The following is a 27,801-nucleotide window of genomic DNA, read 5'->3' as shown; positions in this document are numbered from 1 at the left end:
CTCTGGGACAGACGGGGTACTGTCATGCAGATACTGTGGTTAATGTGAAAGGAAAAAAGTAGAGTGTAGAAGCACTTAAGGTTGGAGTCTGACCCCAGGTCATTTCTAAATCAGTTATAAATTTTATCCTATGGGTTCAGCAACCTGTGGAGTCTGTTTAAACAAGCAAGGGCTTTTTTCCCCTGACCTCACTGAGGCAGGTAAGACTTGGTGGATTCTTCTCTCCCTTCAAGCCCAGAAGAGCATTAAGCCGGAGACTTGCAGGGAGGAGAATGGCCTAGCAGTTCCAGGTGGCAGAAGCACTGCAGCTAGGTTGGCCAGTGATTCCAGTCTGCCCTATCCCCTTTCTGGGGGACACAGTCTCAAGCCAACAAAGGTCAGTTTTTTGAGTTGGTACAAAAAAGCTGTTTGCACCTGGGAGTTCCAGCCAGGATCTCTAAGAGCCCTGAAACCCAGATTTTAGAGGTTGAGTCTAATCATTGCTCTTAGTGGGTCAGACTCCAGTATATTTGGAACTGTTTACAGTTTTCCAAGAACCTGCACAGATACCTATTATACAAGGAAAGATGGGGTAGGGCCCCAGTGTTCCCTTGAGGCAAAGCCCTAGTGCACGTTTGCTTCTTTTTCAAATTATAATCTAGATGTATGTTATCTTCGATTTTCATTTGTGATTTGTGCTCCACAAACCCTCATCATTGGCTCCCCTTCATTTTTCTCTCATTTTGCTTTGATCTTGAACCAATATTTCCTGCTGTTAAGCTCCATAATAGATTGGTTCTTTGATGCATTCATTACAATGCATCACTTGTGGGTATTAAAATTTAAATCATTCAATTGGCCCTAACGGATTTGTCTAAGTTAACCTTATTTGTTTGCTTAGGCTTCTGGAACCCTGTGGTTGGAAGAAGAGATATAAAGTCAGAAATGTGTATTCTAAAAGGCACATATCTCCCTTTTTTCACTGTAGTAGTACAAATTTCATTTTACTGGAAGGAGGGAGATGATGAAGGTCCCCATGTGCAGATTAAGTGCAATTTAATTGTATTGCTAAGAATTTATAAAATTTTAATGGACACTGAAATTGCAAAATTTACCATACTGCAGTTCAAGCAGAATGCCTTCCCCGGCACATTAATATTAAGTATTTGAAGACTATCCTTAAGAGAGATTGCATGTTAACATTCCCATTGCAGTTCACTAGAACAATTATCTTCTTAGTCACGCATCCATGCTTATTTTTCTCCCTGTGATGCAGGTAAGCAAACCCTTAAAATACATGCCTGCATTTCTTTTCTTCTATCATACTTTTTAACTCCCATGCTGTCTTTCCTTGTTTCCCCACCTTCCCTCGCCTGCCCCCTGCCATACAGTGCTGATGCCAGATTTACAGAACCTTTGGGTGAATCATTCCTTTGACATACAGGTGTGGCGCCAAGACCTCTGCTGGGACCTTCTGTGGCTGCGATCTGGTCAACTGGCTCATTGAAGTTGGCCTTGCCTCCGACCGGGGGGAAGCTGTGATCTACGGAGACAGGCTAGTGCAAGGGGGAGTCGTCCAGCACATTACTAATGAATTTGAATTTCGAGATGATTACCTGTTCTACCGCTTTCTGCAAAAGAGCCCCACCCCAAGCCCAAAGGCTGCTGACTGTAGCATGTCCTCCAGGAGGATAGAAATTGAGCCTTCATCCCCCTCTCCACTCTCCTGCCATCAAGACCTAAAACAGACAAAGGAGGCTGATGAATTTTGAAGGACATTCAAGACTAAATTTATATAGTATTATACTACTCATTACTAAGTAGGTCAGAGTGTTGTTTTTTGTTTGTTTTTTTTAATCATTGACTTGTTTAGTTGTTTTTAATGATGGAACTGCAAAGGGAACCCCAAGAAACCTGTTGCTTTAAATTACCTAACTGGATAGTTGATGTACAACTGGGAACGAATGGATTTTATGGATCTGTAATATAGATGTGTGCTCTATGCTCCACTCAGTGGGGAAAACTGACAGTGTGCAGCCCTCCCCAACCTATTTAAGCCTATCACTTAAAATGTGGAGAGGAATTGTTTTGATTTAGGGTTCTCCTGTTTTAATCTGTGAATCAGTGAGAGGAGAAAACATGTACTTCAGACAGTATCAACTCAAAAGAATTAGCTCTACCACACCTGAACCAGTTATTTACCTTCTGTGGTACAGTGAATATTCCGTTTTCCTGCCCTTTGAAGATCTCCATAAGTGTCACAGCAGGTACTGTCAGACTAATGGTTAATTTTATTATTTCCTTATGACAGTCTTGTCTTAATGTTTGAGTTTAAATGATGTCTGTATTAACTAACAATGCTCAGGAGTTTGTTTTTAGGGTGAGAAACAAAATGCTATGCCAGTTACAATTAGTTTACAGTAATATTTGAAATGCTTTACCACATGCATGCAAGAATCTCATATTTAAGCTTGTTTTTTGCTTTTGTACAGATCTTAGTGCATGTGGTTCATTATATGCACAAAGGGAAACAAACAACTTGCATCTTTTTCTGCAGAAAGCTGTGGATCCTGGCAACCCATGGCTTCAGAGCACTTTTGTTATAACAGGTTTTTGAAATTACTAAGGATATACTAATGGAGAGAATCTTACTTTCTCAATAAAGCCATAGTACCTTACCTTGTGTTGCTGAATAGTTGTGATTGCCTTTGGTTGTTAAATTATGCAATTATTAAGGTAACTACTGCAGTATCTTTCCCAGTACTACTTAAGGGATGGTACCTGGTTCTCAGGAGAACAAACCAGCAGCAGGGTTCCATAACACTGACTTCTACTTTCTTCCAAATCTGTTTCTACTGGATCCTTTCTGTATTACAAATGGACTAAAGCACAGACTGCAAACCATACATGTTTTTTGTAGATTTTTGTAACAATTAGATTTTAATTAGCTGAAAGATATATTTCTCATCTGAAGTCTTAAATACAATTTTACATAGCCTTTCTGCCCTAAGTGCTGTGGATAGGTTATTTTTTTTTCCCAAATGACTAAATTATTTATATAGACTAATCATGACATGCAAGTCCCACAAAGAAAAGGACAGTGAAGCAGCTCTCTACCTACCAATGAACAAAGAAATTTGAACTGAAAGAGCTACTCAGGTACAGAATCACCTTGTATCATGCCTCTTCATCACCAAAAATGAATTGGGAAGAAAGTCATTCTCCTACCTGGCAGTGGTACTTACACCAAGAACTGTGAAAAAGTTGTTACAAAATTATTTAAAAAAAAATCCTGGAGCAGAATGCTCAGGGTTTAACATTTGTCTTAGTTCTAGTGGTTGAGCACAACCAACCAGAACAATGTTAACTCTGGTAATTTAAAAATCAATGTAAAAGGGCTGCCTTAAACTCCAGTGACTCACTGAAAGACTTTACATGCCTATGCTAAAGATAGTTTACTTAATCAAACTGCATTACAAATGAGACTACTACATTTTTCCATGAAAAAAATGAACCTGGCTATTTGAAAGCTAGCGTTCTCAACTAATTGGAAAAAAAGGTGCTTAAAGTATTATTATAATTATTGTACAATGACCCAGCCAAAAAATATTTCTTGATGATCACCTATGTATATCTCCACAATTTATATTTTCTGTCCCTGTAGAATGTAAGCTCCTTGTGGGCAGGGAACATATCTACCACTTCAATAAATACCACTGATGGATTGTTCCAATTTAAACAAAAAGCCAATTGGGGGGAATCTACATTAAATTTCATTCACCCAAATTTTGTGAAAAAGCTAAAACATGCTCTGGACTCTGCCTTTAAGAATTCTGACCAGGGAACATTATTCTAACTGTACATTTGATTTATATATTTCTATTTCCTTTTGTACACAATGAGAAAACAGATTCTTAGCTTGGTCACCAGGAAGAGGTTTGTGTTGAAGAACTAATTCCATCTCCTTGAGTTTCTCTTTCTCCAGGGTCCTCTGCTCTTTCAGGATCTTTCTCCCTTTCTCCTAAAGTATTTGTAAACATAAAAATAAAAATATTATGCAAACATGGCAAAACAGCATTCACTAGCTGTCCCCCCATTTCCCTCAAGCATCTAAGATGTTTCTTTTTGCTAGTGAGGAAGTGCTCCCCTGGTGCACTAAAGCAAAAGCTACAGGGGACTTGGGCTGTCCACTGACCCCACACTGCCTTTGACCCCATCCCCTCTCAGATGCTCCTTCCTTATGCTAAAAAGCCTCCTCTGCATCCCCTAGGCCATTCCAGCTGTTGCCCTGTTTCGATTGTGCTGTAATTATGTTCAGGCTTTGAGAGCAGCGTACAGTTCAAACGTGCTACAAAATCCTGTTGAAAGTGGCAAAGAAATTGCAAAGAAAGGAGAAACTACACCTGACCTTTTTGCATCACAGTAAGGGGTGATCCTGGGTGGAGAAATGAGCACTGCTCCCTCTCTCCTGGTGCTGGAAAAGTCTGCTCCTGCAGACCTGGCTCCAACCTGTAAGCCCTTAGCCCCTTCTTACACTGATGGGAAGGTTAGGATCTTCCTTTGTGATGGACAACCATAGAGTTCCTCCCCCAAATACCCATTGAGAAAGGCATAAAACAGGATCCCATCCTACAAGGAGCTTACTCTCACAGGGAAACAGACATTTTATCTCCATACCTTTTGTGTTTCTATCACCATTACTGCACGTTCATGGTTTTGGTATAGCTGGTGTCTTCTATCTGGTTTAGACTGAAAACATGGCTTTTTCACTGGATCATTGGGGCCAAATGTTGGTGAGCTACTTCCTCGCAGCTGAGTAATATTTGGCACAAAAATGAAAGGCTTGAAAACAGACCTGCACATCAAAAATCTTAGTTTACATCTATCTTTTATTTTATCTCCATTTTCCCCAACCACTTCCTCTAGAAAGTTTAAATTCCTTGGAAGCCATTCTTCCCTTGAACTGAGAACCTCCATTAATAGTAAGGGTTAAACTTGCTCCAAAGGAAGAGCATAACACTGTAATCTAGAATCATATTCTTCATATTGGGTCACTGTTTACTACTCATCCAGCGCTTAGAACAGTGCTCTGCACATAGTAAGTGCTTTACAAATACCAACATTATTATTAAAAACTGAAATGCAATTAGTATAATTATTATCATGGTATTTAAGTGCTTACAATGTGCCAAGCATTGTTCTAAGCACTGAGGTAGATACAGGGTATTCAAGTTGTCCCACATGGGGCTCACACTTTTAATCCCCATTTTACAGATTAGGTAACAGGCACAGAGAAGTTAAGTGACTTGCCCACAGCAGACAAGTGGCAGATCCGGGATTAGAACCCATGTCCAAGTTCCTTTGATAAGAGTGTAATCTCACCTGTCAGGATCAGGAGTTCCTGTGAAGAAATGAATACAAGGGAGGGCAGGATCCTGAGGTAATATGGACACCATGCTTCCAGTGGTAAGAAATCCTCCCTCCATATTAATGCCGCTTTCTTTATCTCGAAGAATCTTCATCATTGTTTCAGAAGTGATAGCTCCTGTTAAACAAAAGAAATTGTATTTATCTACTGAGTGCAAAGCACTGTGTAAGCACTTGGGAAAGTACAACAGAAGCAAAATACCTGTTATAGCCTAACAGAGGAGGCAGACCAAAATTACTTACAAATAACGACAGCATGAACAAGAATATGACATATCAATATATCAGAATGAAAGAGTTGAATAAATGAGTACACAAAGAAATGCATACATACAGAAATGTCGAGGATAGGAATACTACATGAATGCTGAGAGTGGCTGTTGGGTTTGCTTCAGGAAGTTGTAATTCCATTTTGGAAGTCAAAGTTTTGTAGTTTAGTTGAAACACTAAGATTCATTTCTGGGTCTAGAATCTTTGCTAACATCACATTTTCTTAAGTTCTACTTATCCAAATAGAAGCCATATCAAAAGCCTGCTAATCTATCGAGATATAGTTTCACCCAATCACACATTAGGATGCTTCTGTTAACAGAAAAAACCTTCTTCGCTAATACCATTTGCCCCCAATGGAAGAGTGCTAAATTACCTACTTCAGACTTACCAAGCTTCTAACAGAGAATACATGAGAACAAATGGTCGCAAGTGGCACACAAACCAAGCTCTAAGTTCCCCCTGCACACCCCTACCCCCAAAATACACAATAGATACATGGGACAATTTAAGAATGCATAGACTCCTGCTGTCCATGGCAATTTAGTGGCATGAAAAAGGCACCTTTAGTTTTGGCAGAATTAGAGAAAGCTCTTCTGACAGTCTCTGAAGAAATAGTTTTGCAAGGATTTACAAGCACATGTATTATAACATGAATTTAATTTAGGACTCTGCAAGAACACATTTCCTGCATTATAAGAAAATTGGTGTAAAGTAGCAATGAATATAAATATTCAACATATTTTCAAAACCTGACTTTTCAGGTATCTAAACAATGAGAGAATGTTGCAATTAAGTGTATCAAGTGATATTACAAATACTCTTTGCCTTCTCAAATGGGAAATAGTTAAAATAACAAATGGCTATTCCTGAAATTTCTCCAGAGTACATTAAGGAATTTTGATAAAGGGTGAATTTTAGCTACTGAATATAAATGAAGCAGCCTAATCCAAATCCTAATCCAAACGGAAGTATACTTAGAAATGCTTCAATTACAGCTGGATTGGAGACTCATCCTGATTTAATAAAATAATTGAAGTGGCCTACTATGGAAAAATCTGTGGTATCTTACCACATTATTGTCACTGTCAGATCTGTTAAATTTTCTAAACACTGCAGTAAATGCAACAATGGTATTTGAGTGCTTACTGTGTGCAGTGCACTGTACTAAGCACTTGGGAGAGTATACTACAACAGAGATGATAGACACATTACCTGCCCACAAGTTCACAGTCTAAAGAGACTACACAGTTGGGGAAACTGAGGCACAGAGAAATTAATTACCTTGCCCAAAGTCACGCAGCAAGCAATTGGCAAAGCTGGGATTAGAACCCAGGTCCTTTGACTCTCCAGGCCCATGCCCTATCCACTAGGTCATGCTACTTTTCAACAATGGCCCATAACTTCATGATAAAGTACATGAGAAGGTTAATTAACTTGCCTACATCAAATATTAGCAAGCATTCCTATAAAACAGGTTTTCTAAGGCAGAAAATTTAAATTGCAGCAACCAGTGAATATGCTTTCGCATACACAAAATACAGTATTCAAGGTTGGCTGGCATATGCCGATATGCAATACCAGCACCATGGTTTTCCATCTACCTAGGCTCTTCAACTTCAGGGATGAGATTGGGTGATGGGATCCTCCAAGAATCCCAAACAAAATGGGCAAGAAAATACACTTAAAATAGTCTCCTAAACATCTCCAAGGCCATAACTGCTGGAAGGGATGCCTTGATTGGTGGCCTTCTGCCCCCAGAGGCTTGTTACTCTGATCCTGGGGTCAGAAAACGGGACTCCAGTTCCCTGCTTCCCCTACGATCCAGTTCAGAGACAGGGTTATGGAGAGGCCTGAGTGGTTCAGATGGCTGCAGGCTCTGATTAACCAACCCACCAGGGCACCAGGAAAATCCCAGCGGGTGGTGTCTGTATGGGCCCATATGGACCACATCCATCAGGCTCTGCAGTGCTCACAGATACTCCTTTGCTGCTATCCATTTCTGCTCCTGAAATCCTGCTTCCTGGTAAGAAGGTCCACTGCTACCAGGGGAGGAGAGGGAAAAGTTATTCCTCTTCCCCACTTTCTGCTTCCTCTGACCATAGTCCTGGGGATCCTACCACCAGTGGAAGTCCATGCTCCCCTCTCCTACAAACAGCCCAAGATTCATTTTAACAAATGTAAAATTTGCTTTTAAATTCAATGATCTGTTAATAGTTCTCTCTATCTGTAATTTATATATATCACCTTTATTTCCCAGCTCCAACTTGGGTCTGGGTCCTTTTTTACAATACGTTTTAGGACACTTTCAATAACTTTGGCAACCGTCAGTTTTCCCATTTCCCATTCCCACTGAATCTGGTCCCCACATTTTTCAGGGCAGCAACCTATTTTCTGCTCTAATATTTTAATACGTGTAACCCTCAGTATTTGATATAATTTGCAATGGAATTCATTTGACTGCATGTTGGCACTGACAGACATCTGTCCTGGTGTCATTTCCTCATGCTTTGCACCTCAAGGTAGTCCTCTCAATGATGGTAATGTGAGAGATCTAACACTCCCCTCTCTGGGAGGGCTTTAGGGAATGCGTCTACCAATTTTTTTTGTATTCTCCCAAGTGCTCAGTACAGTGCTCTGCACATAGTAAATGCTCAATACCTTTGACTGAGACATTGGTCTGGGTTTCAGGTGGGGAATTTAGTTTTTTGTTTCCTTTTTTAAAGAAAAGACAGACTGGAATTTCTCCTGTGGTTTGTTTATATAATTTCAGAGGCAAACAAAAAGGAATCTGGAAAATATGACTACCCCCACATAGCACACTTCTCTGCCCTCCAGGTTACTTTTTGAGTGCACTGCTGACCATATGCTTTTCCCACTGCTCTCCCTTATTCATTATCAAAAGCTCCACATTCAGGTCTGATAAGAGGGACATAAATCCACCTAAATTTCATTATTAAAAATGAAGTTCTTGAATTGCAGTAGCTTTAAAACCCATAAAATCCAAAAGACACAATCCCCCCACAATGCAACTTACCCCCATCCCTAAAGAACATTTATTTAGCTATCACTCAATACTAGACAATTAAGAACATGAAACCTGGAGGTTTATCTCTGATTATCATTTTTTCTCCACCTACACTTAGCTAACTGGAATTAGTTGACTACTTGTGCTTTCAAAATACAGGAAAATTACTTCATCACACTCATGAAATGGTCTACTGCAAGAGCAATGATTTTTTTCCTCTGATTTTTGCAATACACTCTCCCCCAAAAAACAAAAAAGATGAGTGAACTCTAAGACCAAAGCTCTTCCATTTAAAAAAAAACTCCACACACGTTATACCAACCTATGAGGCACAAAACTCGAACACCTAGTGTGATTTTAAAATGGTTGAAAAATAAACTTCTGAAAAATAGAACCATAACATGGGTATTATGAAAATGTCTTCTGTACTTGGAACCTACAATTCTCAAAATGAAGGGAGGATTTACATGATCACTGGAGTAGAAGAGCTCTAGGTAATCCACTAGCAAGCATTGAATAAGTGCTGAGACTATGGTGGGAGGGTTGAGTAAAATGAATACAGAAACACAGGGGTGCAATTTTATTGTGATTTAAACTAGTTATTTCAAATGCATGAGTGAATATGGGGCCAATTTGGATATACATGTAGCCCAGTTAATAGCTAGCTGGAGAAACAGTTGGAAAAGGAAAAGGAGTTGAGTTTTGCAGAAAACGAAACTTACTGAGCTACACAGGCAGTCCATTTCCTGAAATGTCTTCAGGAAAGTGCTGAGAGCCTGACTAGAATGCTGCTTTTACATTAAAAAGAAGCATTTTTTGGTACAATCACCTACATATACCAATTAACTAAAAGGCCAACAAACCCAATTTACTCCTTTTAACGTAGTGATGGCTGGTGAAATTGGTATAGGGATTCGTCTCCTCCCTGCCAATCTCCTTTCCAAATCTTCTACAATTTTCTAAGTAGATTTACCTTAAAAGAGTCATGAGTAAAGTTCACTTACTAGCACCTCTGATTGGAGATTTTCAACCAGTGTAAGTACTCCAAAGAGAAGCACCACTTTATGGCAGCATGCTGCTGGCAGGGCTACCAGGTGGGGAGACATGTCTAGGGAGCCCCTCAAGAAATAGAGCAGAAACAGTAGTCCCAAAATAAGTGAGAAGGCAAACTGCTCCTGTACTGCCACTTCCCCAGAGTCAGCGCCTCTGCCGAGATGCAGCATGACCTAATGGATAGAGCACAGGACTGGCAGTCAAAGAGCTTGGGTTCTAATCCCAGCTTCACTACTTTTGACTATGTGACCTCGGTCAAATCACCTAACTTCTCTGTGCCTCGGCTTCCCCATCTGTAAAATGGGGATTTGATACCTGTTCCCTCTCTCAGACTGAGAGTGTCATGTGGGACAGGGCCTGTCTGATCTGATTATATCTACCCCAGCGCTTGGCACAGTATTTGGCATATAGTAAGGGCTTAATGAATACCATAAATATTATTATTATTACTACTATCACCACACAAGAAGATATCCCACAGTCCAGAAGCAAGCTCACTTATCTGTTTTGGCTCCTGTGTATTCTAGGTGGGAAATGGGGAGGGAGGAACGGAGCATGGTACTTCAGGTCATACAGTGAGACCAGAGGGGTCTGGCTTGAAAAGTCCTGATTTAGGAAATACATTAAATGCTGCCTAAATTTACTTCTGCATCTACTGAGTCTGTGGAAAATGTAATGAGCCAGCTGCACCCAACAATAGTGGGAAAATACACATTTTCTGAAGTATCCTCTCAAAATACCTATTAGAAATAATTTTAATTCTCACTACTTGCTTACTCCACATGATTTTTAGGGAGACAGTCACAGATTTATGGAGGAAGAGGCCAACTAAAGAGCAGAATGATCACTTCAACATATTGCCTTTGCTAGAAATCACTGACCTTTCTTGGATAATTTCTACTCAGAGCAGAACACTTCTAACCTGCCCGCTGACAGTTCACTTTGAAGAAGTCACCAACATTTCAGAAGTTCAGTGGATGAGTATAAAAATAAAGATGAAAAGGTCACATTTAGATGATGAAGGAAAAATAAATCAAACAAGTGGGCAAGTCAAGAGATACACCTTCTCTGTTTCGCCCCAAATGATTTGGAGAAATACCTGCCACCCAAGCACCAACTCCACATGGGCAAAGAAGCAAAAAAGCTGAATCTACCAATGTCTCCCAATAGATGTCTCCCCCACTCAACTGTAAGCTCCTTGAAGGAAGGGATTGTGTCTATTTACTGATCTCTCCCAATCACTTAGTGCAGTGCTCAAATATAGTAGGTACTCAACAAATACCACTGACTGATTGATTCTTCTCCTTCCCTATTTCTTCCCTATTTTTTCCTCCCTAGAAATCCACAACCCCACCCCCTCCATCTCCTACCCAAATCTGCCCTTGTAGTCAGCATCCTTGAGCTCGCACAAATTTGAAATGATATTCTTTTAGGATAATTCACTGTAGAATACTTTGTTAGATTCTTGCAATGTGGAAAAAAAAACTTAGACAATCATTACCACATGATGATAAATAGCATATTTATAAAAGAATATTGCTAGACGAGAAATTGTTCATTGTTTTCTTATGATAAACAAATACAAGGCACTTAATGAAATAAAAATACTAGGCAAAGCCATACTGCTTATTTTCAAAACAGAAGAAAATGTGAAAATATTGTGAAAATACTCATAAAATTTTCCATCACAAAGCTTTCCTTTCATCCCAAATTACTGATTAGCATATAATAATTTTGTCTAATGACTCTGTCTAATGAACACTGGTGAAGAGAGTAACAGACCCCTACTGCCCTATTTCTGAACAGCTGCATTCTGATTGACATTCAGAGCTCTTCTGTCTCAGCCAATGAGGCAGCAGATTGATTACAGAAAGTGAAGATTGTGTTAAACAAATAGACTCATACTTGGTAAAAGCAAATTAATTTCCTTCCAACAACCTTCACTTTCCCAAAATCTGCTGGATCAGGATAGTTTTATTGGTGTAACTATTGTACTTTGTATTACAGTCTCCCAAGCACTTAGTATAATGCTCTGCACACCATTAAGCACTCAATAAATACCATTGATTGATTGTAATATGAAAACAGGAAAGGTCAGTATTGAAATAAAACATTAGCCTAGAGTGTGACTTAATTTGATATGAAAAATCAGGACCTAAAGGTCTTTCAACCCAACAACCAATTTTTCTACTTCAAAGCTGCTCCCCACCACTCCTAATTTCCAGCTGTTTTACAAAGTCTCCTATCTGTCCTCTAAATCTAACCCCTCTTTCTCCCACCTCATCTGCTCCCACCTCTTCCTCCCACCTCATCTGCTCCCACCTCTTCAAACCACTTGCTTCCACTCTCCTCGCCTCTCCTGCTCTCTTCAACCTCTCCCGCTCAGGTGGCTCATTCCCTTCTGCCTTCAAATAAGTCTCTCATACTGAAGTCTTCTCTGGATCCCACAGCCTCCTCCAACTACTGCCCATCTCTCTGCTCCCATTCCTCACTCAATTCCTTGAATGGGTTGCATACCCACGCTACCTTCACTTCCTCTCCAGCAGCTCAGAAGCACCCACTTTTCATTTTGGAGGTGGCATTTTGAGGAGGCAGGTCCCTGAAAGCAGGAGGAGTTTGAAGGAACACAGACAGAGGAAGTGGAGGTAAGGGAGGGAAAGGCAGTAAGCTAAAGATACCGAAGTTGCAAAACGCACTTTTTCCTCTGCTTCCTCTCTGGTCCTCACTAGGCATGAGCAGCTCCTAGACCCCCCATCCTGGAGCCATCTACCTCACTCCTAATCACAATCCTGGGGACCCTTCAAGCCACACAGCCTTGGCAGCCACAATGCTGCCGTGGCTCCAGAATTCCAAATCCCAGTTCTCCAATGGACCCCTGCCAACCCTCACCGTGAGGACCCCATCCCCACCCACACCCTGTTCATCTCTGGAGACCATTTGTGCTCTACATTCATTCTTTCATTTACTTTCTCATACTCCAAGTCATAAAAACCCAGCAACTACCTGCAGCACTTTTGAATTTATTTATACTCATCCTCAGGACTTTTTGTATGTATGCTTCTTCAATTTTTCATTCAATTACTTAGACTATTCTGTAACATTTTTGATGTTTCCCCATGAGAGCATAACCTTCTTGTGGGCAGGGAATGTGTCACCATATCGAGAGTCCCTCTAGTCTGTGAGCTCACTGTGGGCAGGAATGTGTCTTTTTGTTGTTATACTGTACTCTCCCAAATACAATGCTTTGCACAGTAAACACCAATAAATACGACTGAATGAGAGTCCAGCTATTCCTCTCCATCCAAATTGCCACCACGCTGGTCCAAGCACTTGACATATCCTGCTAATTACAACCTCAGCCTTCTCGCTGACCTCCCACCCTTCCAATCCATACTTCACTCTGTGGTCTGGGTCATTTTTCTATGATAGTTCTGCACACATCTCTTCTCTCCTCCAAAACTTCCAGTGCAATAAGTAGAAACTCCTGTCCATAAGCTTTAAGATGTTCAATCAGTTCCTCCTCTCTACTTATCCTGGCTCCTCTCCCACTATAACCCAGCCAGGACACTTTGCTGCTCTGATGCCACTAATGACAGCCCTGTCTCTCTCACCATCAGCATCTTGCTAACACCCTCACTCCTGCATGGAGCTCCCTTCACATCTGGCAGATCACTACTCTTCCCATCTTCAGAAGCCTTGCGGAAATCACATCTACCACAGCAAGCCTTCCTTGACTAGTCTCATCTCCCTACCCTATTTCTCCCTCTACTGCATCACCTCTTTACTAAGGTCCTCCCTGCTAAGTAGACACTTTGGTACTCTCCACCTCAACCAACTGCTAACAGCACTTTTTACCTGTCTTTAAACCTTGCTGCTTCAACCTATCTGATTTTATTTTCGTGTCTGAGTGCCCCTCTAGACTTAAAGTCCTTGAGGGCAGAGTTGTGACTGTTAATTCTATTCTCTTCCTGGAACTTCAGTAAGTTCTCGGCACAGAGTGAGCACCCAATATATACTACTGACTACTTTGTATATCAAGTTTCTAGAACAATGGATTGTACTCAGAAGACACTCAGTAAATGTTATTACCGTTACCTCTTGTACCTGCTCATAAGGTTTTAGCTATAACACATATGTGAATAAAATCCTGCATTTCCTCTTGTAGGCAGGTCTTAACCACTTGGATGTCCCACCAGCACCTCTAACTCAACATGTCTACACCTGTACTTTTCATTTTCTTCTCAAAATCCACTGTTCCCTTCCTACCTTTTCCATTTCTGACGATACCACCAACCTCCACCCCACAAAACTAATTTTAGTGTCATCCTCGACTCTTCACTGCCTTTCAGCTATCTTTCAATCTTGCAGGTTTTTCGTCCATAACATTTCTTTCCTCTCCACTCCAACAGCTAATACCCCGGTCAATCAATCACATTTACTGGGCACTTAATGTGCGCAGAGCACTCTACTAAGCACTTGGGAGAGTACAATATAACAGAGTTGTTAGACTTCCCTGCCAACAAGGAGCTTACTCTTTGATGTCTTGAGACATTTAGACTACTACACCAGCTTCCTCACTGTCCTCCCTGCTTCTAGCCTCTACTTTCTTCAGTCCATACTCAAAACTACTCCATTGTTGCTCCACCTCTTTGAAAAGTCTTTGGCACACATCATTTCCCTCCTCAAAAATATCCCAAGCAACTTCTTAGTTTCAAAGTTTTCCACCAGTTTTTTCCATCACCTGCTACTCCCCAGCTCACACTTTTCTTGCCTCCCAAGTCACCTAGCTACCCCCTGCTCTAAACTCTCCCACCGGACCTCTCACCCATGCAGTTCCCCTGGCCTGACACTCTCCATCTCTCCATTTTCAAAACGCTCCAAAAAAATCCCACCTTCCCCAATTAATTCACAACACTAATTGTTTCAAGTCAACAACCTCATTTTACCCTTATGCATATATGTATATTAAAATTATTTATTCAGCTATTTCAACTTCATATGTTTTGACTTTTACGCATTATACCCTTACTTTTCTTCCTACTTTATTTTTTTAATGGCATTTCTTAAGTGCTTACTGTGTGGCAAGCACCGTTTTAAGGCCTAGAGTAGGTGCAAGTTAATCAGGTTGGACACAGTCCCCTGACCCACATGGGTTCACAGTCTAAGTAGGAAGGAAAACAGGTATGGACTCCCCATTTTACAGTTGAGGAAACAGGCACAGGGCAGTTAAGTAATCTGCCCAAGGTCACACAGCAGGCAAGTGGCAAAGTTGGGACTAGAACCCAGGTTTGAAGGATTGACTCTCAGGCTTATGTTTCTTCCAGTGGGCCACACTGCTGGTAAATAACTTTTGTCAGTCTGTCTCCTCCATTAGCCTGTGAACTCTTTAAGGGCAGGGAAAGGGTTGTTCTTTTCCAAACACTTACTACAGTGCTTTGTACTCGGTTGGCATGCAACAAAGATCATCAATGGGTTGATTGATAAATCTTTTCATATGGTAACTCCTCACACAGCCCATTACTTTCTTCACTGTCACATGAGGATAAGTACTTTAAAAACGCAATTGTGATTCGTAGTATTATTATTTTTAAGATAATCAGATTACCTTTGTGTTTATTCAGCATTTTGTGGCCCTCCCAGTATCTGTTGCCTGAAGTAGTCATCCTGGCAGTGTTGGCATAGGAGTACATGGCAGCAAAATTAAATTCCGTTTTACCATCCCACCAACCTTGGCTTCTTGCATAGTTTCTCATTCCTGGGTGTTCTCGATCAATCTTGCTTGCTATAGAGAGCTGATTGGAAATGTTGCGACAGCCCTCTATTTCCAAAGATAAAAAGGGGGAAAATACATTTAAAAGATGACTTTGTGTATAAGGTAATTTTCCTTAATTATTAGCTAAACCTTTTTGAAGAAATTTAGATCTATGAAAAACGTCTGTGTACAGATGTTGAGAACAAAATCTCATATAAACCCACACGAGGGGAGTAAAATTTTACATCACCCTACACAGAATTACTAATCATGAGACAAAAAAATGTTTAACTATTGGAAGTTTCAACGAGATCTGAAATATAGATTTGCAAAGCAAAAAAATCAGGTAGTTACTCAAAGTTACCACCAGACTGGTCCAAAATCAAAATAAGGGTATAGAAAAGAGTCCCTCTTTCATTTGTGTCCCCTGACAGACCAATTTGGTCCTTTGTAGGATTACTAATGGGAATGAAAATGGAAAAAGGCAGTAGGAATGAAAAAGAGGGGCAGGATCACTAATCACTGGACAATCAAGAGTTGACTGCATTTACTCATCTTGGGGAAGTGTGTTTAATATTCCTAGGCCATTAAGGCACATTTAGTAAATTACCTCTTACCCTGCACTAAAGGAAGCCCTAGTGAGTTCTAAATGGTCCTATCAGGCCAATTACCACAATAGAACAATATTGTATATTATATATTCAGTTTTAATCCTGAATAGAAAAAGGGACATGAAAGCTTTTGGGGTTTTTTTTATATGGTATTTGTTTAGTGCTATGTGCCAGGAACATAATTGAGGCAGATAATTGAGTTGGACAAAGTCCCTTGTTCCACATAAGACTCACAATCTTAATCCCCATTTTACAGATGAGGCAACAGGAACAGAGAAGTTAAGTGGCATGCCAAGGTTATATAGCAGACAAGTAGCAGTGCCAGGATTAGAAGAACTCAGGTCCTCTAACCCCCAAACTTGTGTTCTTTCCTCTAGGATGCTTCTCTTAAATTCAAAACCTCAAAGCCTAATTTTTTTCTAAAAGACTACCAAATGAATTCCTGACAGTGTAGCCTCATATTGTGTATATCCAAAAATACCAGGATATAAAATAAATGAAACAAATGCCAAATATTCTAAGCAGTAGCACTACCTAGTGAATAGCACACAGGCCTGGGAGTCAGAAAGACTTGGGTTCTAATCCCGGATCCACCACTTGCCTGTTGTTATGACCTCAGTTTTAACTTCTCTGGGCCTCAGTTACTTCATTTGTAAAATGGGGATTAAAACTGTGAGTCTCATGTGGAACAGGGACTCTGTCCAACCAGAGAAGCTTGTCCAACCAGCATTTAGTAGAGTGCCTGGCACAAAATAAGTGCTTTACAAATACCATGAAAAAAAGGAACCACAGCCTGTGCTTTAGTGGCAGAAATGATTCCGATCACAAATATTTAACAAGTACTTAGAACAGTGTTCTGCAAACAGTAAGCACTCAGTAACTGACAAACCTAGGAGCATTCCTTCCTCAGACATAATAATAATGTTGGTATTTGTTAAGCGCTTACTATGTGCAGAGCACTGTTCTAAGCGCTGGGGTAGACACAGGGGAATCAGGTTGTCCCACGTGGGGCTCACGGTCTTAATCCCCATTTTACAGATGAGGTAACTGAGGCACAGAGAAGTTACGTGACTTGCCCACAGTCACACAGCCAAGTGGCAGAGCTGGAATTCGAACTCATGAGCTCTGACTCCAAAGCCCGTGCTCTTTCCACTGAGCCATGCTGCTTCTCTATCTTCTAGGCTATCCTATCCTATCTTCTGGGCTCAGTCTTCTAGATGGGCTAGAAGTAATCCTAGCAGGTTCGGTAGAGGAGAGAGAGAGAAACTGGGTGAGCAGTGTTATACTTAATAGAAGTACTAATCTCAGTACAACACAGCAAATAACTACTTGTGATCCCAATCAATGGTATTTATTGAGCACTTACTATGCACAGAGCACTGTACTAAGCACTTGGGAGAGTACAACAAAATTAGCAGACATGGTCCCTGTCTTTAATGAGTTTAGAGTCTCAGTCTAGAGGAAGAATAAAATATAGTTATGATTTTCCTCCCAAATCTAATGGCACAATTAATATTCTTAATCTTGGGTTGGTACACTGGTCGGCTGTTTTCCCCACAATCCCCTTCCCTTTATATATATATAGACAGTGAGGGAAATTAGGGGTATATTTAAATTAGCACATCAACGGCAGGTGGTCCATACCTTTTATTCTCTCTGCTGCCCAGTACTTTCCTGCAGTTTCCAGAATCCAGGCTTCCTTCCTATCAGCTATTAAAAAACTGTTGTGATAGCTGAACAGCAGGCCACTCTCCAAACAGTTTCCACCCTGTCCATATTTTTCTAGCAAATCAACAATGATGTCAAGTGCTTTTTCAGCTGTGTCACCTCTTTCAAGTCCAAGCCTAAAATAAAATTTAAAAATTCTCTGATTATATGGCATTTAGAGTCTTTCTTCATACAAATCCATAAAGGTAAGGTTTAGCATTATTACTTGAAAGGAAATACATTTCTTTAAAAACATATGAGTTGTCCTGACAAAATTTCTAGATGTTTCCTCTTTGGTATTTGAGTAAGTCCTATTATTTAGCATTGAAAGTATGAAAGTCAGTTGTATTTACTGAGTGCTTACTGTGTGCAGAGCACTATACTAAGCACTTGAGAGACTTCAATACCACATACACATTCCCTGCCCACAGCGAGCTTCCAGTCTAGAGGGAGAGGAAGAAATTATAAAGAAATAAAATTACAGATGGGTACATAAGTACTGTGAGGCTGGGAGAGGGGATGAATTAAGGGAGCAAGTCGGGCTGATACAAAAGGGAGTGGAAGAAAAGGAAAGAGAGCTTGGTCAGGGAAGGCCTCTTGCAAGAGGAAAGAGTAATTATTATCGGATAGGAAGAGGGAGAGTGTACCTGGCCAGAGGCAGGATGTGGGGAGGTCAGCAGTGAGATAGACGAGATGAAGGTACAGTGAGAAGGTTAGCATGAGAAGAGCAAAGTGTGCATGCTGGGTTGTAATAGAAGAGCTGCAAAGTGAGGTAGGAGGCGGCAAGGTGACTGAGTGCTTTGAAACCTATGGTAAGGAGTTTAAGGTAAGGAGACATTTAGTTCAGGGTCTCTCAATTATAACCATCACAGAGTCTGCTATTACTGCCACTACTAAATTAGATTAGGCTGCTCTACAGCCAAGAGCTGAAACTCAAGCCTTGGATACAAAGTGAACAGCCATGCTATTTTAAGCTTCAGAAGCAACAGCTCTGGCTACTAAAAGGTTACAACTGTGGCTGGCTGCTGCTTTTGCTACAGAGGGTGAAGAGGAGAGGAAAAAAGGGAAAATGGAGAAGGAAGAAAGCAGGAAAAGAGGGAAAAGGAGAAAACTGATGATGGGAAAAGAAGGGTTTTAAACATTCAACAGACGAAGCATCCAAGTCCAAGGAAAGCAAGCATTATGCAAGATGTTTCTGAAATATTGCACTACAATTCAAAATGTTACACAGTGCTGCTTATAGAACCTAAACCATAAAAAAGAACTGATAACCTGACAAGATCCATGCCCAGTAGTGCTTCTTCATCAGAGACTTCTTCTTTTCCCCAGACAGCTTCGTTCCCAATGCAAACTCCATGTTCATTGGCCCCCATTTCTGCACCCCATAACCAAGATGGGCGACTTAGAACAACAGCAGATGTGTTTGCCACTTGTTCAATTTCTATGTAAGTGCACTGTAAACAGAATATAGTAATCAGAATCCAGAAATTCTGCTAGTGGTTTGGTGTAAAATTCAAGGCCCAACACTAGAGACATTTTTAGAGAGCTGAATAATCATTGGGATTGAAGGGAGTATTCTGACATTCTGACATGTATAGAAAACTGGAAACGAATGGTAGGTAAAGATGGCCTCTTTGAAGGGGGCATGGAATACAAATACAGGTACACCCTTGGTTACATCCACCCCATAGGACACAAAATCTGGAGGTACATCATGCATACCACAGGATCCGTAAATTCCCTCCCATAAAGTTATGTCCAATCCCAGCTGGTAAATAAATCCCTCCACACTTTCTCCTTCCCTGTACCATTCTGTTCCCATCCTCCCCTTTTCTGAGCACCTCCTCCCTCTCCTGCCTCTCCCCAGCCCCTCTTCAATCAATCAAATTGATTGCAGAACACTGTACTAAGCACTTGGGAGAATATGCAACATTAGCAGACACGTTCCCTGCCCATAACGAGCTTACAGTCTAAAAGAGAAAGACATTGATATGAATAAATAATTTATAATATATAATTTAAAGATATGTACGTAGCTGCTGTGGGGTTGGGCAAATAATATCAAATATCTTCCCCAGTATTATCATTAATTTTTAAATCAGTAGTCCCTGGTTCCCTATTCAAGCTCCAGCCTGTTACTGCCAATAGGAGAGGGGCAGAAAAATGTTACTGGGTTCCTAGCTGGGACCCTCTGGATGACCTGATGCCTGAGTCCTCCTTGTCTTGCTTTACCCAAATGACTCCCAGTCCATACTCACTCTGCAGCCCAGATCATTTTTCTAAAACACCAGTCAGTCCATATCTCTCACTTCTCAAAAACCCCAAAGGTACCCATTCACTCACATGTCAAACTGCAACTCCTTACCATCACCTTTAAGGCACTCAATCAAATTTATTGAGCGCTTAGTGTGTGCAGAACACTGCACTAAGAGCTTGGAAGAGTGCAATACACTCAATCAGTAATCCTTACTTAGACTGTGATCCCACCGTGGAACAGGGACCATGTCTGATATGTTTATACAGTATCTTCCCCAACACTTCATTCAGACCTTGGAACACAGTAAGTGCTTAAATTCCACAGTTACTATTATTCAATACCTACATAAACATCTATAATTATTTTTACATTCACTGATTCAGCTATTTCACCCTGACATATTGTACTACTTCCTGTTACATCCATGGCTTTTGTCCCACTCCCACTAATAATCTCAAATGTTTAATTCCAAACTTTAAACCAGAATCTTTTACTTGTAAAACAAAGGAAAGAAAATGTGTTCTGTTAAATTTGTTAAAAATTACATGTATATAATGCTTACCTCAAGTTTTTCTTCAGGATTGTGCGTTGCTGCAGGGAAATAAACGATTTCTTGTACTTCGTCATTAGGTCTATCTGAATTTTTTCCAAAAATAATTCTATTGTCAACTGTGTCTGGAGGCAGTGCCACAAATGTGTCACAGGAACAAGGTTCCATACTTCTTGAAGCCATTCCTTAAAGATAGAAATTATGAAATTAAGAAAATGTTACATTAACAATAAAACAGAAGAGAACTAAGGAGTCATTTGAAGCACTGTGGACTAATGGTTAAAGCACAGGCCTGGGAGTCGGAGGACCTGGTCTCTAATTCCAGCTCCACCACTTGTCTGCGGTGTAACTTTGGGCAAGTCACTTAACTTCTCTGGGCCTCAGTTACCTCATTTGTAAAATGGGGTTTAAGACTGGGTGCCCCAAGGGGGACATGGTCTGTGTCCACCCTGATTACCTATCTACCTTAGCACTTAGTACAGTACCTGGCACAAAATAAGCTCTTAACAAATGCCAGGGGAAAAAAAGCAAAGGATTAAAGGAGAACAGAAGAGAGGGAGAAGGGGAAAGCACGAGGAGGGGCAAGGAGAGCAAGTAAAAAGAGGAAGATTGAAGAATGGACAAAAAGAAATGATGATTGGTCAGGGGCAAAGACAGTGAAGAAAGAAAACTTTCTCTGAATGTTTCTTGGGTTTCTACTAGCATTATTTCTGCATCATTATTTATAAGTCATAGTTATTCCTTCTAGACTAAGGAAAGGGAATAGGAATCTACATGACAGGCTGGACCTAAATTTTGGACTAGATCTAATAACTTTGCAAAGAAGATGGAAAGTTTCAAAATCTTGGTAAAGCCAAAGGAAATACGCATATAATCTGCAATACTTGTGAGCCCATTGTGGGCAGGAATATGTCTGTTTGTTGTTATACTGTACTCTCCCAAGCACTTAATACAGTGCCTTTGCACATAGTAAGTGCTCAATAAATACAATTAAATGACTTAATAATCTTTCCTTAAAATTTACACATAGTTTTAAACATATGTGAGTGCAATCAGCTCAGCTATAATATGGTAGTTGTATTCTTGAAGAACTTCATGTTATGGGAAAATCACTCTAGAGTAACCATTGAGTCAAAAAAGATTTAGTGGATAAGAGAGTAGATATGGCTTGAAGATACCATTATGACCTATACCATGTCCATGACTGGTAGAATGTTTTAGTCCTTTCTGCTTGTTTTTTTTACAGTACTAAATGCTGTACTAAATTCACTCCATTCAATCATATTTATTGAACATTTACTGTGTGCAAAGCACTAAGTGCTTGGAAGAGTACAATATAACAAAAAACAGGCATTCCCTAAATCACAAGGAGCTTGCAGTCTGGAGGGGGAGACAGACATTAATAAACAAATTACAGATATATACATAAGTGCTGAAGGGCTGGGAAGAGGGATAAAAAGAGGAAGCAAGGCAGGGTGATGCCAAAGGGAGTGGGAGAAGAAAGGAGGGCTTAGTTAGGGAAGGCCTACTGAAAGAAACAGAATTGTAAAAATAAAAAGAAACAAAGTATTCAACACGTGCCACAATGCTGAGGCGAACTTGGGAAGTATAGCAGCATACATGAGCCAGTCTTCTTTTATTAGTAGTAATTATAATTAAATTAATATTAAATTGAATTAAATAATAACTAGTATTTGTTAAGCACTTACTGTGTGTCTCAAGTACTGTACTAAGCACTAGGGTAGATACAAGGTAATTGTACTGGATATACAGTCCCTGTCCCTCCTGGGGCTCAGGGTCTAAGTAGGATGGACAGAAGGTACTGAATTCCCATTTTAGAAAGAAATCTGAGACAAAGAGCAGTTAGAGGACTTACCCAAGGTCACATATCAATCAAGTGACAGGGCTCAGGTTCTCTGATTCCCAGGCCCTTGCTCTTTCCTATGCCAAATCTATTTGCACCAACTTTTAAATCATGTTATATTGAAAATTAGACTCATCTTGAGGAAAAAACATAATGGACTCATTACAGCAGAACTGACTACATTGTTTAATTTGAATACATACTCATAATTTAAGTATTTTTCATTTAAGTTGATCTAAAACCTAGTAAAAACATGAGGTAACATGACATAATAATAATAATAATGTTGGTATTTAAGCGCTTACTATGTGCAGAGCACTGAAACTCTACTCTCCTGTACTGGGAAGGGCAAGTAAGTTCAGCTCCACAAAGGTGCTGAAAACATACCATTAGCTTAAAATGCTATTACCTTATTCCTGAGTGCCTGCTTTTGCATGCTTTTCAAATAATATATTTTGTTACACTTTCTGAACAAGATTAGGGCTTTCTCTTACTTTGTAACATATAGATTCAGTAATTGGAAGAGTACTACGGTTAAGGAGCAGTCATAAAAGATTTCTGTTAAAAAGTGAGGGCTCACTGCATTTAAAACAATTTTAAATCAACAAAGATAATTTCTCCATTGCCATGAATCTTCCCACAAGTAGTAAGTACAGAAATAATTCTTTCATTTTTCTCTTTAAGATCTCACATCCTCCTTTGTGCTTTCCTTGTTCATTTTGAGGGAAGAAAAATTTCCTCTCAGCAGTCCATCCCTGGACCCTTCTAAGAAATTCCTCTCTGTAATTGTGCTCACATGCTTCCTTTGTTAACTTGATTAGTAATGGCATTTACTAAGCACTTACTTGAGCCAGTACAACACAAAGACACTGGGGAGGATCCTAAATCATCCCATTCATTCATTCAATCGTATTTATTGAGCGTTTACTGTGTGAAAAGCATTGTATTATGCACTTGGGAGAGTACAATTTAACAATAAACAGGCACAATCCCGCCTACAAGCTCGCAGTCTAGAGGGAGAGACATACATTAATATAAAAAAAGATTACATAAATAAATAGATATATATACAGAGCTCACAGCCCATCAGCCCCAATCCCTGTTAACACCTGGGACTCCCAGGCCTGGGTGCCAATGCCACGGGGCAATGAGAAAGACTTTCACCTGTGAGGGCTTAGCCATTGTTCCCACTCCACAGCTGTTTGGGCTGCTTTCTCAGCCGCGTTTTGGACAAGCCCAGAACAGGGCTGGAAAAACCTGGGAGTTTGAATGGAATGAAAAGACCCAAAGTTGAATCTTTTTGATCCATTTGCAGCTGCTGCTCCCAAGCCCCATCCTGTTGGCCCCCTTTTGGATCTGCAACTTTCGGGCAATTGATATTCGCCCCACCCTTATCCCCACAGCATTTCAGTACATATTTTAAATTATATAAAACATTTATATTAATGTCTGTCTCCAACCTAGACGGCAACTTCTTTGTGAGCCGGGAACGTGTCTGCCAACTCTGTTGTACGGTACTCTCCCAAGCACTCAGTACAGTGCTCTGCACATTGTAAGCACTCCAAATTTTTACCACAAAGATATGACAGGTCGGAACCTCTCTATGTCAACCGTGTCAACAGTGCTTACAGATCAGCCACTGGGTACAGAAACCTGAGCAGGGACAACGTGAGGATTTACAAGGAGTAAAAGTGTTGGCTCTCAATCTCCAGGGAGTGGCTAGTCAGGCATTTTTTTTTTTAAAAAAAAAAAAGGGAAATGGCAGAATGTCACACAAGCAAACAGCTGTTTGAGAAACAGCATGGCCTAGTGACAGAGCACGGGCCTGGGTGTCATAAGGACCTGGGTTCTAACTCCAGCTTGTCTATGTGACCTTGACCCAGTCACTTAACTTCTCTGTGCCACAATCCCCTCATCTCTAAAATGGGATTACGTTTATAAGCCCCCTGTGAGACACTACGTCCAACCTGATTAACCTGCATCTTCCCCAGCGCTTAATACAGCGTCTGGCACATATTAAGCGCTTAACAAATACCATTTTAAAAAAAAAGTCATCCACCAGTACGGGGGAGGGAGGAGGGAAAAGGTATAGTCGGGAGAGGGGGCCGATGCCGCTTGTCAGGGGCGGTAGGAACTGATGAGTTTGAACGGTGGCGACGGCGTAGACACCCCCAGGGGGCTGGGGGTGATAGTGACCGACATACAGGTAGCCAGAGAGGCGAGAGACCCCTGCATGCCCGCTCGAGTGGATATCTGCCAGGCACTGTACGAAGCACTGGGGTGGAGAAAGCAAATTGAGTTGGGTACTGTCCCTGTCCTACGTGGGGCTCACAGTCTCAATACCCATTTTAGAGATGAGGTGACTGATGCACAGACAAATGAAGTGACTTGCCCAAAGTCACACAGCAGACAAGTGGCAGATCCGGGACTAGAACCCATGACCTTCTGACACCCCGGCCTGTGCTCTATCCACTATGCCAAGCCGCTTTTCAAGAATATTTTTATTTATTATTATTAAGACTGTGAGCCCCATGTGGGACGTCGACGGTGTCCAACCTGATTGCCCTGTATTTACCCCATTATTTGCTATTTTAAAATAATAATGACTGCATTTAACTAAGCGCTTACTATGTGCCAAGCACTCTTCTGAGCACTGATGTATATGGGGCATTGGTTAAACGCTTTACTACGTGCCAGGCACTATGGTGAGAAGCAGCGTGGCTTCGTGGAAAGAGCAGGGGTTTGGAAGTCATAGGTGGTGGGTTCTAATCCCGGCTCTGCCACTTACGTTTGGGCAAATCACTTCACTTCTCTGTACCTTAGTTACCTCAAACGTAAAATGGGGATGAAGACTGTAAGCGCCACGTGGGACAATCTGATTACCTTGAATCTCCCCGAGCGCTTAGAACAGTGTTTGGAACAGAGTAAGCGCTTAACAAACACCATCATTAATACTATTATGCTAAGCACTAAGGTAGATACAAGCTAATATACTATGCCAACGCCAGTGCCCGGCACATAAAAAAACGCTTAACATGGCATAGTGGATCGAGCACGGGCCTGGGAGTCAGAAAATAAAGGGTTCTAATCTCAGCTCTGCCATATATCTGCCGTGTGTCTTTGAGCAAGTCACTTCTCTGTGTCCCAGTTCCTCATCTGCAAAATGGGGATGAAGACTGTGAGCCTCACGGGGGGCAACCTCATTACCTGGTATCTACCCCTGCGCTTAGAACAGTTCTTGACACAGAGTAAGCGCTTAACAAATACCATTATTCATTATTATTAACAAATACCGCAAAGCAAAAGAAAAACAAACCACTAACCCTCAGACTTTGCCTATCTGTAACTCCCCAGCCCCTGTAGTAAACGCTTAAGAAATACCATCATTATTAACAAATACCACAAAACAAAAACAAAAAAAACCACTGTCAGCCTTTGGCTGTCCACAACTCCCCACCGCCTATAGTAAGCGCTTAACAAATACCATCATTATTATTACTGATAAATACCGCAAAAGAAAAACAAAACCACTGATCGTTAGCCTTTGCCTGTCTGTAACTCCCCAGTGCCTACAGTAAACGCTTAACAAATACTATCACTATTATTATTAAATACCGAAAAACAAAAAAACCAAACGACTAACCATCAGCCTTTGGCTGTCCATAACTCCCAGCGCCTCTAGTAAACGCCTGACAAATATCATTATTCATTATTATTAACAAATACCTCAAAACAAAACAAAAACCACCGTCAGTCTTTGGCTGTCCATAACTCCCCAGCGCCTATAGTAAGCGCCTAACAAATACCATCATTATTCATTATTACTATTAACAAATACCACAAAAGAAAAACAAAACCACTAACCGTCAGCTTTTGGTTGTCCACAACTCGCCAGTGCCTATAGTAAGCGCTTAACAAATACCATCATTATTATATTATTAATACCACAAAAGATAAACAAACCACTAACCGTCAGCCTTTGCCTGTCCATAACTCCCCAGCGCCTGTAGTAAGCGCTTAACAAATACCATTATTATTATTAATACCACAAAAGATAAACAAAACCATTAACGGTCAGCCTTTGCCTGTCCATAACTCCCCAGCGCCTATAGTAAGCGCCTAACAAATACCATTATTATTAATACCACAAAAGATAAACAAAACCATTAACGGTCAGCCTTTGCCTGTCCATAACTCCCCAGCGCCTATAGTAAGCGCCTAACAAATACCATTATTATTAATACCACAAAAGATAAACAAAACCACTAACGGTCAGCCTTTGCCTGTCCATAACTCCCCAGCGCCTATAGTAAGCGCCTAACAAATGCCATCATTATTATTACTATTAACAAATACCACAAAAAGAAAAAGAAAACCACTAACGGTGAGCTTTTGCCTGTCCGAAACTTCCCAGCGGCTATACTAAGGGCCTAACAAATACCATTATTATTATTATTATTACCACAAAAGAAAAAGAAAACCACTAACGATCAGCCTTGGCCTGTCCGTAACTCTCCAGCGCCTATAGTAAGCGCCTAACAAATACCATCATTATTATTATTAACAAACACCACTAACCAAAAAGAAACCACTAACCTTTAGCCTTTGCCTGTCCATAACTCCCCAGCGCCTAGAGTAACCGCTTAACAAATACCATCATTATTATTATTTTTATTAACAACAAATAGAAGCAGCGTGGCTCAGTGGAAAGAGCATGGGCTTTGGAGTCAGGGCTCATGAGTTCGAATCCCAGCTCGGCCACTTGTCGGCTGTGTGACTGTGGGCAAGTCACTTCACTTCTCTGTGCCTCAGTTCCCTCATCTGTAAAATGGGGATTAAGACTGTGAGCCCCACGTGGGACAGCCTGATTCCCCTATGTCTACCCCAGTGCTTAGAACAGTGCTCGGCACATAGTAAGCGCTTAACAAATGCCAACATTATTATTAAATACCACAAAAGAAAGACAAAACCACTAACGGTCAGCCTTTGCCTGTCCATAACTCCCCAGCGCCTATAGTAAGCGCCTAACCAACACCACCATTATTATTATTGTTAACCAACACCACTAACCAAAAAGAAACCACTAACCTTTAGCCTCTGCCTGTCCATAACTCCCCAGCGCCTAGAGTAACCGCTTGACAAATACCATTACTATTATCATTCACAAATACCGCAAAATAAAAACAAAACCACTAACCGTCAGCCTCGGCCTGCCCGTAAGGCTCCGCCGGCGGGACCGACCGGCCGCTCCCCTCCCCTCCCCTCGGGCCGCTGAAGAAACGGGCGGTGAGTGGCGGTTGGGG

At 40.9% G+C, this 27,801-nt stretch overlaps 2 protein-coding genes across 3 annotated transcripts in view; one reads left to right on the top strand and one right to left on the bottom strand.

Annotated features, from left to right (window-relative positions):
- GPR155 (G protein-coupled receptor 155) overlaps positions 1 to 2,657 on the top strand; it is a 39,959-nt gene extending 37,302 nt beyond the window's left edge. Inside the window, 1 exon segment of the mRNA XM_029072256.1 lies at positions 1,424 to 2,657. Coding sequence (XP_028928089.1) covers positions 1,424 to 1,751 — 328 coding nt within the window. The 3' untranslated portion in view covers positions 1,752 to 2,657.
- Positions 2,658 to 2,896: 239 nt separating this feature from the next.
- Positions 2,897 to 27,789, bottom strand: SCRN3 (secernin 3). Of its 2 annotated transcripts, none has more exons than XR_003762008.2 (8): positions 27,696 to 27,789; positions 20,647 to 20,819; positions 19,100 to 19,281; positions 17,765 to 17,964; positions 15,363 to 15,575; positions 5,362 to 5,524; positions 4,657 to 4,791; positions 2,897 to 4,000 (listed from the first exon to the last, which is right to left on the bottom strand). XR_003762008.2 is itself a non-coding variant. In XM_001515634.6 (8 exons), the coding sequence occupies exons 2-8, from the start codon at positions 20,815 to 20,817 to the stop codon at positions 3,827 to 3,829; spliced, it is 1,281 nt and encodes a 426-aa protein (XP_001515684.1). In that variant the 5' UTR covers positions 20,818 to 20,819; positions 27,696 to 27,789; the 3' UTR covers positions 2,897 to 3,826. The 2 variants fall into 2 exon arrangements, 1 of the variants encoding a protein (XP_001515684.1); XM_001515634.6 differs by having other exon boundaries at positions 4,657 to 4,834.
- Positions 27,790 to 27,801: the final 12 nt, after the last annotated feature.

Source organism: Ornithorhynchus anatinus, chromosome 9 (assembly GCF_004115215.2).
Source record: "Ornithorhynchus anatinus isolate Pmale09 chromosome 9, mOrnAna1.pri.v4, whole genome shotgun sequence".
Classification (NCBI taxonomy): Eukaryota; Metazoa; Chordata; class Mammalia; order Monotremata; family Ornithorhynchidae; genus Ornithorhynchus; species Ornithorhynchus anatinus.
The sequence above is the reverse complement of the archived record's forward strand: the minus strand, read 5'-3'. Positions and strand labels throughout refer to the sequence as shown.

Excerpts from the sequence above, each read along its gene's own strand:
- SCRN3 (XM_001515634.6), bottom strand. The coding sequence starts at position 20,817 with ATGGCTTCAAGAAGTATGGAACCTTGTTCCTGTGACACATTTGTGGCA. Across the intron at positions 15,576-17,764 it reads GGCAGCAGAGAGAATAAAAG|AGGGCTGTCGCAACATTTCC; the intron begins GTATGGACCACC and ends CTTTGGAAATAG. Across the intron at positions 4,001-4,656 it reads TGGTGATAGAAACACAAAAG|GAGAAAGGGAGAAAGATCCT; the intron begins GTATGGAGATAA and ends CAAATACTTTAG.